General features: G+C 36.9%; 1 protein-coding gene and 1 long non-coding RNA gene across 3 annotated transcripts in view; one reads left to right on the plus strand and one right to left on the minus strand.

Annotated features, from left to right (window-relative positions):
- LOC143228747 (uncharacterized) overlaps positions 1-14,288 on the plus strand; it is a 159,854-nt gene that overhangs the window by 77,587 nt on the left and 67,979 nt on the right. Inside the window, exon 3 of one of the 2 annotated variants that reach the window (XR_013015443.1) lies at positions 77-594. The exons of the other annotated variant lie outside the window; for it this stretch is intronic. This is a non-coding gene — a long non-coding RNA (uncharacterized LOC143228747). Of the gene's footprint in view, positions 1-76; positions 595-14,288 lie in introns of those variants that run through there. 2 annotated transcript variants of the gene reach the window in all.
- LOC143228746 (pre-B-cell leukemia transcription factor 1-like) overlaps positions 517-14,288 on the minus strand; it is a 272,600-nt gene continuing 258,828 nt past the window's right edge. The window contains exons 6-8 of the mRNA XM_076460047.1: positions 11,189-11,282; positions 7,779-7,951; positions 517-1,874 (exon numbers count right to left, since the gene is read on the minus strand). Coding sequence (XP_076316162.1) covers positions 1,848-1,874; positions 7,779-7,951; positions 11,189-11,282 — 294 coding nt within the window. The 3' untranslated portion in view covers positions 517-1,847. The remainder of the gene's footprint in view (positions 1,875-7,778; positions 7,952-11,188; positions 11,283-14,288) is intronic.

A 14,288-nucleotide genomic window follows, 5' to 3' on the forward strand; every position in this document is an offset into this window, starting at 1 on the left:
ACGTTGTTCTCAGCTTATCAGTTAAAGTGTTAATATCCATACCAGCCGTTCTGAGATACATTTTTATTTCAAGTAGGTTTCTCGTCATGAAGAACGAAATCTTGGATCAAATGAAACCCTTGTGTGAGAAAGTTCATGGTCGTTTCATAACGTTAGAATATCCATGTCGTTTTTAAATATCTAGAAAACATTATATTTCTCAGGAGTAATTCTTGAATAAATAACAAATTGATATAAATATTAAACCTTACAAATATAAATGGAGAGACCCAAGTTCGATATTTTTAAAATTGCTAAAGCGTCCCCTGTTGACAATAAATCTAACTAACCAGAGAGGAAAAAGTGAAAGATTCTAAGATACAAGGAAAATATGTGATTACTAAAACAAAAAGACATTTACTTTTTAACTTTGTTTACTTTATATATTGTCTAAAAACAAAGTGAGACATGTATGTTTGGTCTTCAGGTTGAAGCTTGAAACAGCCATCATTACAAAGACGTGTACTACAAAACATCTGGTTTATAATGGTTTAATTGTGAACGAAGTTTTGGAAAATAAAATAATTCTGTGTACAATCCAGTTCGATAAAAGAATGGGTTTATACTTTCCTTCTTATTCACTTGTTTCAACCAAACAAAATTTGTTTTAAACAAATACAGTAATCCAAACAAAACACTTCTCTTGATCTAAAGAACGAAACCCGCAGAAGGTGACTGAAATCCCTTTGAAGATACGTTTCCTGTTCCATTCTAATCACACAGCTGTGCAAAGTGACCTGACACTTTTATTGCCCAGGTAACAACCTGGCTTCTGATATTGGTTTATTTCAAGTTTTGGTTCTTTTAAACTTTTTAAGTCTTAAACATAACTGTTTCTGCTTCTTTAAGAAACGAAGCAAGTGAAGATTCTTCTGAACAGTTTTTGTTCGCGCAGTTTACAAACAACACAGCCTGTCTGTCCTTCAGTGTTATTGTGCCTAACCACAGTTGTTACATTGATTGTTACATGCTACAATCAGGTTTTTTTTTTATTTTCACTACCCACAGTCATTAGTCATGTTTCTACGTTGCAGAAACACAAGTACTGCTTCCTTAGCAATAAGACGATGTGTTAGTGTAGATAACACGTAAAGACAATTTGATCGTAAAGTTTTCGGTGGCATTCGGAACACATCGATTATACTCGGCACAAGTTAGTCACATCCGGAAACAGAAAGAGAGTTGATTCATTAAGATAAGCTCTGTTGGTTAATGAAGCTCGTTAATAAGGTTTATCGAAAAATGTTCTCGGCAACCTTCGGAACACATCGGACACATCCGGAATACATCGTTTATACTCGGGCATGTCAGTCACACCCATAATATGTGGGCCATACATAGAAAGAGAAACAGTTCGTTAACATAAACTCTGTCGGTTGATGAAGCTCGTAAAACAAAATGTATAAAAAAAAACGTCTCGGAACACGAAGGATACATCCGGAATACACCGATTATATGCGATCACCTCCGAAAACAACGTGATTATACTCAGTACACTCGGTCATCTCCGGAAAACTTATATTACACCCGAAACAGGTCGATCATATTTAAAACGGGGGTTGGGAATTTTGTTCTAAATCCTTTCATATCGCGTTTCATAAACTTGGAGAAATACAAATGTACAGTAGAAGTTAAAAAGTAACAAGTTTTGAGATATGGCACAAAGGTTTTTTGTCCACTTCTGATGAGCTGTCTCTTACCCAAGTCAAGATCATCTCAGTTCATCATCGTCGTCACGAAGACAAGGAGGACATGCGAAGAAATAGGCGAAACGTCTGGTTCACCCCCGCTGTTCCCCCCTGCTCTCACTATTGGTGATGGTTATCGACTCCTACCTAGAGTCCAAAAGATAAAAGTCAGCTATGAAACATATGCAAGGTTTTCAATCACAATATAGAGATCATCAGTATACCCCACCCTAGGGTATCCGTGGGGGCTAGCGTTAACCCTAATGAATTATAACGCTAAAAGTATGTTTCACTTCAGGTAACTTACTTCGATTCCCCTCGGTGGACTTAGTAGATAGCCCGATGTGGCTTTGCTATAAGAAAACACACACACACAGATTTGAGAAATTTAACAGAATCAACTGCCTGTTGAAAGAAAAGTTCATGACAAATTAGCTTTATATAAAGACCCTTCGTCTTGTTTAAACAGGTACTTGTAGTCTGTTGAAGTTTTGAAACTTACTCTGCCTGAAGTTCCCTCAAACGAGTACACAAAGAAATAAGTTATTAGCTGAAGTGTCAATATGATATGTGAACAGAAATCACTATAATCAATACCACAAACGTATTGGAAACAAAAACCTAATTTGCTACACTGATATGTAGGTTTAACAGATGTATACTCTTTCTGTTAATCGTAAGTCCACAAGTTTTAGCCTTCAGTTAGTAAACTATTAACTCAACCACGGTTTTAATGATCAGTTCGACACGGTCAATGTGTTAGGTTCTAAAATAGACAAAATGTGGTTCTTTAACACCAAAGGTAGCCAGCCAGCCAGTAAACACCAGAATGTAGGTAGCCACTCAGCCAGTAACACCAGAATGTAGGTAGCCACTCAGCCAGTAACACCAGAATGTAGGTAGCCACTCAGCCACTAATATCAGAAGGTAGGTAGCCACTCAGCCAGTAACGCCAGAAGGTAGGTAGCCACTCAGCCAGTAACGCCAGAATGTAGGTAGCCACTCAGCCAGTAACACCACTAGAATGTAGGTAGCCACTCAGCCAGTAACACCACTAGAATGTAGGTAGCCACTCAGCCAGTAACACCACTAGAATGTAGGTAGCCACTCAGCCAGTAACACCACTAGAATGTAGGTAGCTACTCAGCCAGTAACACCACTAGAATGTAGGTAGCTACTCAGCCAGTAACACCACCAGAATGTAGGTAGCTACTCAGCCAGTAACACCACCAGAATGTAGGTAGCCACTCAGCCAGTATCGTCCAACGTTTCTGATGTTTCCAACCAAATAACGGATTTGATTTGCAGTTCTAAAAACATGCACATAACACTATGTAACACAAATTTTGTTCCTGGATAGTATGTGTTATTTCTTAATTGCTTATGTTGGAAAAGTACAGAAGATAACCATTATTCCCTTCAAACTTTCGTTTTGTGACCTGGATAATGAAATTTAGAAACTAATCTATTTTCTATGTAAAAACGGACAAATTTGCACATTTTCATTTACATAAGGTCTGAATAAAACAACATATGAATCAAGATTTACATGTATTTATACTAAAGTTGTACAAAAATGTTTAGAAGTGAGTAGTTTTTCGAGATTTGCGACTGTAATGTAAATCACTTTCACGTATCAGCCACCAAATATAGTTTCCTATCATGTTTTCGTTATACGCTCCTTGGTAGCGGCGTTCAAAGTCCAGTATCTCTCGGTGGAAGCGCTCACCATGCTCCTCTGAGTATGTCCCCATATGTTTGAGTTTGTCAAGATGAGCGTCTAGGATATGGACTTTCAGGGACATCCTGCAGCCCATTTTGCCGTAGTTCTTCGCCAGAGTCTCAACCAGTTCCACATAGTTTTCGGCCTTGTGATTGCCAAAGAAGCCCAGAACCACTGCGACAAAGCTGCTCCAAGCTTTTTTTTTTCCTTCCTACTGAAGCTTCTTGGGAAATTCTGTGCACTCCAGGATCTTTATTTGTAATCCAACGAAAACACCAGATTTGATCTTTGCCTCAGACAGCTTAGGGAAGAAGTCTTGAAGGCTGCAGACTCCTCATCAAGAGCTGTGACAAATTGTTTCATGTGACCCAATTTGATGTGCAATGGTGAGAACAACACCTTCTGGAGGTCCACTAGTGGCTCACACTTGACATTGTGCCTCCCCACAGAGAACTCGGTCCGTTGTGGCCAGTGCTTCCTGTTGTAGTGCGCTGCGGTGTTCCTGCTGTCCCAAAGGCAAAGATGACAGGGAAACTTGGTAAAGCCTCCTTGAAGACCCATCAGGAATGCCACCATTTTGAAGTATCCGATAACCCCCCAGCCATATTTATCATACTTCAAGGCTTCTATGGCTTGTAGGCTTCACACATTGTAGCAGATGCTGTCACAAAGTACCTTTACGCTCTTGTCTTGATAAATTGGCCATATACATAGCTGGATACGTCTGGAGAATGCTTGCAGCTTCTTGATACTATCTCTGATAAAATCAGATAGGTCTATGTGTTCATTTAGTCAGCCAGAACTAAACTGAAGTGGTCAGCCCCTGTATATATATATTACTATGGAAAGTTCTAAAATATTCTGAAAGGTTCTGGAAAATTGTCGTAAGTTCTACAACATTCTAGAAAGTTCTTGAAAATTATTGTAAGTTCGAGAAAATTCTCTATCAGCTACTCAGCACTGAATCTACCTGAAATGTTCTGTAAAAATTTGAACATTTCATTATCCTGGTCACAAAAGCAAAGATTGAAGAGAAAAATAGGTCGTTTCCATTTACTTTAGACATAAGCAACTGGAAAATAACACTTTCCGTCCAGGAACAAGAAAAAGTAAAAATTTTGTTACATTGTTTAATTTAAGGTAAGGAGTACATTTAACGACTCAACGGCTCGAACCTTGGAGCCTTCCAGCACGTTTTAATAACTAGTCCACGTTGATCAAGAGTTGGAGTACATTTCATGATAATTATGATATATACGTTAAGAAATAAGACAAAAACAACCATAAAAACCTTTGAAATTGTTGTTTAAAGAAACAAGTTATAAGGTTGTTTTTCACTATAAAGCAATGTGTCTAAATTAATAGAAAATACTTGAAATTTGATTACAATAATGTTATGTAATCCAATAAGTTCTTTATTTTACCAACATATTCTAACCTCCAGAGACAGTGCCTTATGAAGTGAAAATATAAAACAAATAATTTCATTAACGGCTTAAAACACAAATTACCCTCGACTCAGTTTGTTTGTAACGTTTATTTTCATTATAACTAAAAAACTAACATCTTATTTCGGTCTACAATTCCCGCGATCAAAGCGGCAAATTTTACGAAGTCAGCTAAGATTGAAGAGAAACACACACACATAGAAACTAATTCAATAACAAACTACAGTCATTTCCACCAGCGATTTGCCCATTTTCTACCTTAATCAGCACAGTACTTTTTCCGTCAGATGGCGGGCATAAGAACCTATTAAGTTTCTCTAATGAGTGAGAAAGCTGCCACTCTGAAAGAAGGGGCTGTAATGTTGAGAGAGAAGTTCGTCCCTAATGTCTCAAAAATCACTCCAACCTCATGTTTCGTTTTGTCATCCTGAGTTCGAAAGCAATATCAACAACTGATTTTTGTTTATCTTACATCGTAGAGGAAAAGCTATGATAAAAGAGATTTGGAAAACTAAAAAAGAGTGTGGAAGATGAAATGAAAGACGTAGCGTGGAAGACAAAGGAAAACATTTTTGTTTTAGAATTTCGCACAAAGCTACACGAGGACTATCTGCGCTAGCCGTCCCTAATTTAGCAGTGTAGGACTAGAGGGAAGGCAGCTAGTCATCACCACTCATCGCCAACTCTTGGGCTACTCTTTTACCAACGAATAGTGTGATTGACCATCACATTATAAAGCCACCTCGGCTGGGAGGGCGAGCATGTTTGGTGCGACCGGGATTCGAACTCGCAACCCTCAGATTACGAGTTGAACGCCTTACCCCACCTGACCATGCCTGATCACAAAGATGTAGAAGACAAAAGATTGTATCACGTAATCATTATTTTTGTGGCGGTTTGGATCTTTTATTATAAAGGATTTTCTTATGAAATTGGCTTTGAATCCAAACCACTTGAATTACAAGAAACAAGGTGTCTCTTTTAAGCCTGATTCTTAGACTTCTTTAACATGAACTACATATCTTTCACACTAAGATAATACAACTAATATGCATCACTTGTTAGAGGTCTTTGGAGCATATGATTCGATGAAATCCTTTCCGAAGTAACAAATCAAGAGCCAAAAGTCGATCATTATGGTCTTGTCGAGCAGTTTATTTACACGCTACGTGTAACTCGACTATTTTAAAGTCACTGTAACTGTACAGAGAAAGAAAAACCTTGCAGAAATAACCCACTGTACAACTAACTCCACGTTTACAAAGAAATGATAAAACAATAATTTCTTTAGGCTAGAACACACTCCATTTTTTCTACTACATCGAATTTTCGCTAAATTTTGTTGCACTGTTTAACGTATTTTTGCGCACAGCTACACAAAATTAGTTCTGCGCATAATCGTCCTTAGTAATGAGTTGACAGACTCAAGGATATGTATACAGTTATCAACACCCGCTTCAATTGTTGGGCTGCTCTTGTCAAACTAAAATATGAAAATTGACAAAGCTTTTATAACTAACGAAACGTGAACCAGGGAATACCAGATCCACAGTATAGGCGCTAACTATTGTGCTTTCTTCGGGTCATTCTTTCCCAGAGGGAGTGGTCTTGGAAATATAAAGTACTTGTCAGAAGATCTGGTCTTGGAGGTCCTTTTGTGTTTGTCAGAGTATTTTAGTCTTGGAGGTCCTGTTGTGTTTGTCAGAAGATCTAGTCTTGTAGGTCCTGCTGTGATCGTCAGAGTATTTAGTCTTGTAGGTCCTGCTGTGATCGTCAGAAGATCTAGTCTTGTAGGTCCTGTTGTGATCATCAGAAGATCTAGTCTTGTAGGTCCTGCTGTGATCGTCAGAGTATTTAGTCTTGTAGGTCCTGCTGTGATCGTCAGAAGATCTAGTCTTGGAAATCCTGTTGTGATCGTCAGAAGATCTAGTCTTGGAAATCCTGTTGTGATCGTCAAAAGATCTAGTCTTGTAGGTCCTGCTGTGCTCGTCAAAAGATATAGTATTGTAGGTCCTGTTGTGATCGTCAGAAGATCTAGTCTTGTAGGTCCTGCTGTGATCGTCAGAGTATTTCGTCTTGTATGTCCTGCTGTGATCGTCAAAAGATATAGTATTGTAGGTCCTGTTGTGATCGTCAGAAGATCTAGTCTTGGAAATCCTGTTGTGATCGTCAAAAGATCTAGTCTTGGAAATCCTGTTGTGATCGTCAAAAGATCTAGTCTTGTAGGTCCTGTGGTGATCATCAGAGTATTTAGTCTTGTAGGTCCTGTTGTGTTTGTCAGACTATCTGGTGTTGATAACAGTAACATTTGTCAAGATATCGTGTCTTATAGATTGCAATATTTTTCAAAATATCTGATCTTGAAAATTCTGTTATATTTATCAAAGACCTGGTCTTGAAAACTGTACTAGATGTCAGGATATTTGGTCTTGAAGGCTGTATTACTTGTCAGAATATCTGGTCTTTGAAGTTTTACTATATTTATCGAAGTTCTGGTCTTGAAAACCATACCAGCTGTCAGAATATCTAGTCTTAGATGCTCTCTTATATTTGTTAACAATCTAGTCTAGGAAATTTATATAAATTTATATGATGTATTTGTCAGAATATCTGGTTTTGGGTATTTTCATTGTGTTTCTAGAGAATTCGATATTGAAAAATTACAGTTAAGTTATTTCTTTCATGGTAATAAGAAAACAAAGTATTTTTAAGGAATGAAATTGGAAACTAAAGATTTTTAAATACGAGTACAACATTCGTTAACAAACTTTATAATAATAGACGTTTATAAAAACACACTCACTCAAAATACGTTATTCTGTGCAGAAGTTAATTCATTAGACCGGAAGTGACGTATAATTAAAACAGGATTTACCTCACCTGTGATTGTACACCAGTGCCCATTGAAGAGACGGACTGGTACGAGTCGCTGCCGTTCACGTTCATGCTGTACATTCCGTCACTAGGTGGCATTACTCCGAGGGGTGGAGGTGGACTGATCATCTGACCTTGGGTGGATGATACCATATTGTATGCGGCAGAGCCACCTACCGCTGGGTAAAATAATTGGGGAAAAAAGAAATATTTATTAAATTATATTTAATTACCATCTCATACAATGCAAGGAGTAACAGTGTATAAGTTGAAACAGCCTGGTTAACCTCTGGCTTCGACTTACGATTGAGTAAGCTTTCTTATATATCGTGGATGTGACGTCAGATTATTTTAATATATTAACTTATTTATTAGTCAAAGCCCTAGAGTAACCTGATAAAATAACCAGGATAACTTAAATAACTACGAAGAAGATTTGTTCATTTTGAATTTCGCACAAAGCCATCTCTAATTTAGTAGTGATAGATCAGAGGGAAGGCAACTGGTCAACGTCACCCACCGCTAACTCTTGGGCTACTCTTTTACCGACAACAAATATTGGGGTTGATCGTCACATTATAACACCCCCACAGCTGAAAGAGCGATCATGTTTGGTGTGACGGGGACTCGAACTTGCAACTCTCAGTTTACGAGTCGAGCGCCTTAACCACTCGGTCATCCCAGAGCCCAATACACAAAGTGAGTTGCTTTCGAAAACATGCCTGTGAACTATCTAACTAAAGACCCAGAACAAAGAAAATTCAGTTTTTTGTTGAAAAAAAAACGATTTCTATATTCAATCGAAACATTACTAGCATCGTTTCGGTGGTTTTAAAACAACATTTTGGACAAGTAGATACAATAAAATAGAAAGAAGAGAGTACATAAGTCTGCAGTTGTGGAAAATGAAGGGAAGAAACCTAAAATCAAGAAATCCGGATATAAACAGTCACAGTCTGTTTATATCCGGATCCAAATAATTTAAAATTTGCTTGGGCCTAACAAAGAGATATAATATATAACTACACGGTCCATTACATCTCCCAGTAAATCTTCTGTTCACTTTGCTTACTGCTTCCACTTGTGAGGCGTGCAGACGATATGTGAAGTGAATATCCCATATAGGTCGTTAAAAGTTCACCCGAGAGCCGTAATGGCGCTGGAATCACCAGTCTCTAGTTTCACTGCTTTCTTAAGAGTACGTAGCCAAAAGACATCAACCGATTCTAAGGTGCATAATTTAAGTGGATATTGAGTACGAGATAATTTACCAGCCTATCTTGCACGTGGGAATGTAAATCATTTCTTAACAGTAAACCCTCGCTAAATCATCTATAGCAATTCAATGGAAATATAGCTTTCGTAAAAGCATGAAACAAAATCTAATATTTACTTTTTTTACTTTTAAAATTAATATAAAAATCTGTTTGCTACGAGATTTTTCCCATACTTTACTTTGAAATATCGTAACGTAAAAATAACTCATTTTCTGCTAAATGAGAAAAATAAAACCACGATTCAATGTTTAAATAGAATCACTATATTTGAAAGTAAAACGAAGACACAATTATATTCCTTGTTGTTGTTGTTTTTTTTTCATTTTCGTAAAATTTTAAAAATAGTGAATAACCTTTCATTCTTAAGCCTAAAAATCTGCATAATTTACGCACAACGTTTGTGTTACATCAAACTGAAGTTTAAATACTGTGTAAAATTATAACCAAAACTAATAAACACTCAAAAACAATCAAAAACCAGTAGTTGTTATCTGAAAATTCAACTTTCTATTATGATCACTTACTGTAACAATAATATCATTTTCATATCACCCAAGAATTAAAATTCAGATTGCTGCATGATTGGCGAAGAACTCTGAGTGAGTTGTAGCTCCAACGCCCTCTGCACTTTTTTATCATTATTTTTGAATTTTTTTTTAGATTAAAATACTCTCCATAGCCATTGCGCTCGTGACGAAGAAAGATTATTTTTCTTTCATGTTAATTTTTATAAATTTATCTGAAATTTTTCTTCGGTTTTCTTCTTGAACGTAACGAATCATATCATCCTTACACACGCAACAACTGTTTAAATAACGCTAAAATTATTTATTAGAAAAACCTTTATAAAAATTCGGAATCAAGAAAAATATATCTTCTCTTCAATCTTTTTTTTTTTTTTTAAATCAATGTCAACATAATGGTTGCATTTTTCACTCTTAATGGCCTTTTCCAATGCATATCCATAACTTATTCCTTATCTATTAAAACAGGAGTTCAAGATGTGCACGTTGTTCAGTAAAAGTAAGGGGAATTTCCTGTAGACGGAAGCCTGGGTTCCCGATAATGGATATTAGAAGCCATTTTTCTCCTGGCACAGGTACAAAATTAGAAGGAAAAAGACCAATATCCAGGAAATATTCTTAATAATGTCCAGTGACATGCTGGTATTTTACTGTTTAGTAACATTCGCGTAAATCTTTGTGTTTCGTACGTGTTTATCCGAACACGACAATCTTAAGCCTAATTCTCGACGTCTCACCAATCACCGAACTTCCTTTAGTAGCGTATAGACACATTGCCAGCCTGGGCTCAAATCACAGATATTATTACATAAAACCAGTTATTACTGCCTAACTCAGATTAGCCACAATAATAGCAGCTACACTTATTAACACAATAACAGTAGCAAACCTTATTAACACAATAACAGTAGCAAACCTTATTAACACAATAACAGTAGCATCACGTATCAACGAAGTAACAGTAGCAACACGTATTAACACTATAACAGTTACAACAATTATCAACACTATAACAGTTACAACAATTATCAACACTATAACAGTTACAACCCTTCTCAACACAATAACAGTAACAACAATTATCAACACAATAACAGCAACAAGTATCAACACAATAACAGTTACAACCCTTCTCAACACTATAACAGTTACAACACGTATCAACACTATAACAGTTACAACAATTATCAACACAATAACAGTAACAACAATTATCAACACTATAACAATTACAACCCTTCTCAACACTATAACAGTTACAACAATTATCAACACAATAACAGTAACAACAATTATCAACACTATAACAGTTACAACCCTTCTCAACACTATAACCGTTACAACAATTATCAACACAATAACAGTAACAACAATTAACAACACAATAACAGTAATAACACGTATCAACACAATAACAGTAGCAACAAGTATCAACACAATAACAGCAACAAAAATTATTATTACGTACAAGCAACAAAGAGTCGACTATATTAAACATTATTACACGTTTAATTCTATTGTGTTGTGTTATAATACGTTATCATTCTTAATTAATATATAATCTTACATTTTGAAAGCAGCGTTTAATTACGTTTATAACAAAAACCGTGCCTACCAGCCTTCTTGGCAGCATACATGTTGGCCTCTTCTTGAGCTTTGGTTATATTTTTCTTGTAGCGGATTCGCTTGTTACCAAACCAATTAGAAATCTGTCGAGAGAAAAAAAACACAAAACAACGACGTTAATATAAGAATCTTTTTACACCAGGAGTCTCAGCAAATCCGAGACTTGAACAAAGCGTCTATCGATCGTCCTTTAATAGATGGAAACGATCAATCCTGTTAGCCATTGGAAACATAATAATTGGACTAATTATAGAGAGCGAAAAGTTTTGATTCAATTATCGGATCTAATATCTTTAGTTCCGCCCTAAGCTAGAACCCTTCTCTCAAATCTAATTACAAAAAACTTAAAAAGTGACACAAAGAGGTTAGGTCTTCTCAGGTCTGTATCCTCTACAAATTACGATATAAAATGTACTTGTGTACACGATTTGTTTCTTTGTTTTGTTATCGCTAACATGGAGGTTAGCTTTGCAGAAGAAAAGTCTTCATTAGAAGCAGGTACATCCACGAATAACAAATAATATATTATTCGAAATGGTATTAGTTTTTCACCATGTTACACTTCTGATGGTTGACTTGGTTCACCATGTTACACTTCTATTGGTTGACTTGGTTCACCATTTATACTTTTATCGGTTGACTTGGTTCAACATGTTGCACTTTTACTGGTTGCCTTGGTTCACCATGTTGCACTTCTACTGGTTGACTTGATTCAACATGTTGCATTTCTACTGGTTGACTTGGTTCACCATTTATACTTTCACCAGTTGACTTGGTTCAACATGTTGCATTTCTACTGGTTGACTTGGTTCCCCATCTTGCACTTCTACTGGTTGACTTGGTTCACCATTTATACTTTTACCGGTTGACTTGGTTCAACATGTTGCACTTCTACCGGTTGACTTTGTTCAACATGTTGCACTTCTACTGGTTGACTTTGTTCTCCATGTTACATTTCTACCGGTTGACTTTGTTCATCATGTTGCACTTCTACCGGTTGACTTTGTTCATCATGTTGCACTTCTACTGGTTGACTTGGTTCACCATTTATACTTTTATCAGTTGACTTGGTTCAACATGTTGCATTTCTACTGGTTGACTTGGTTCACCATGTTGCACTTCTACTGGTTGACTTGATTCACCATTTATACTTTTATCAGTTGACTTGGTTCAACATGTTGCACTTCTACTGGTTGACTTGGTTCACCATTTATACTTTTATCAGTTGACTTGGTTCAACATGTTGCACTTCTACTGGTTGACTTGGTTCACCATTTATACTTTTATCAGTTGACTTGGTTCACCATGTTGCGCTTCTATTGGTTGACTTGGTTCACCATTTATACTTTTACCGGTTGACTTGGTTCAACATGTTGCACTTTTACTGGTTGACTTGGTTCACCATGTTACACTTCTACTGGTTGCCTTGGTTCACCATGTTACACTTCTACTGGTTGCCTTGGTTCACCATGTTGCACTTCTACTGGTTGACTTGGTTCACCATTTATACTTTCACTGGTTGACTTGGTTCAACATGTTGCACTTCTACTGGTTGACTTGATTCACCATTTATACTTTTATCAGTTGACTTGGTTCAACATGTTGCACTTCTACCGGTTGACTTTGTTCATCATGTTGCACTTCTACTGGTTGACTTGGTTCACCATTTATACTTTTATCAGTTGACTTGGTTCAACATGTTGCACTTCTACTGGTTGACTTGATTCACCATTTATACTTTTATCAGTTGACTTGGTTCAACATGTTGCACTTCTACTGGTTGACTTGGTTCACCATGTTGCACTTTCACTGGTTGACTTGGTTCACTATTTATACTTTTATCAGTTGACTTGGTTCAACATGTTGCATTTCTACTGGTTGACTTGGTTCACCATGTTGCACTTCTACTGGTTGACTTGGTTCACCATGTTGCACTTTTACTGGTTGACTTGGTTCACCATGTTACACTTTTACTGGTTGACTTGGTTCACCATTTATACTTTTATCAGTTGACTTGGTTCAACATTTTGCGTTTCTACTGGTTGACTTGGTTCACCATTTATACTTCTACCAGTTGACTTGGTTCATCATGTTGCATTTCTACTGGTTGACTTGGTTCACCATTTATACTTCTACCAGTTGACTTGGTTCATCATGTTGCATTTCTACTGGTTGACTTGGTTCACCATTTATACTTCTACCAGTTGACTTGGTTCATCATGTTGCATTTCTACTGGTTGACTTGATTCACCATTTATACTTTTATCAGTTGACTTGGTTCAACATGTTGCACTTCTACTGGTTGACTTGGTTCACCATGTTGCACTTTCACTGGTTGACTTGGTTCACTATTTATACTTTTATCAGTTGACTTGGTTCAACATGTTGCATTTCTACTGGTTGACTTGGTTCACCATGTTGCACTTCTACTGGTTGACTTGGTTCACCATGTTGCACTTTTACTGGTTGACTTGGTTCACCATGTTACACTTTTACTGGTTGACTTGGTTCACCATTTATACTTTTATCAGTTGACTTGGTTCAACATTTTGCGTTTCTACTGGTTGACTTGGTTCACCATTTATACTTCTACCAGTTGACTTGGTTCATCATGTTGCATTTCTACTGGTTGACTTGGTTCACCATTTATACTTCTACCAGTTGACTTGGTTCATCATGTTGCATTTCTACTGGTTGACTTGGTTCACCATTTATACTTCTACCAGTTGACTTGGTTCATCATGTTGCATTTCTACTGGTTGACTTGGTTCACCATTTATACTTCTACCAGTTGACTTGGTTCAACATTTTGCGTTTCTACTGGTTGACTTTGTTCATCATGTTGCACTTTAACTGGTTGACTTGGTTCACTATTTATACTTTTACTGGTTGACTTGGTTCACCATGTTGCACTTCTACTGGTTGACTTGGTTCACCATGTTATATTTCTACTGGTTGACTTGGTTCACCATGACGTATTTCGATAACCGGTTTTGATTTGAGCTGGGAAACCACCTGGTGAAACGTGTTGACTAAACAGCGTGCACGCACTTACGTTGGCTGGTGACATGTGTTAATTGAAGGAAGGG

This window comes from Tachypleus tridentatus, chromosome 10 (genome assembly GCF_004210375.1).
Source record: "Tachypleus tridentatus isolate NWPU-2018 chromosome 10, ASM421037v1, whole genome shotgun sequence".
NCBI classification, from domain to species: domain Eukaryota; kingdom Metazoa; phylum Arthropoda; class Merostomata; order Xiphosura; family Limulidae; genus Tachypleus; species Tachypleus tridentatus.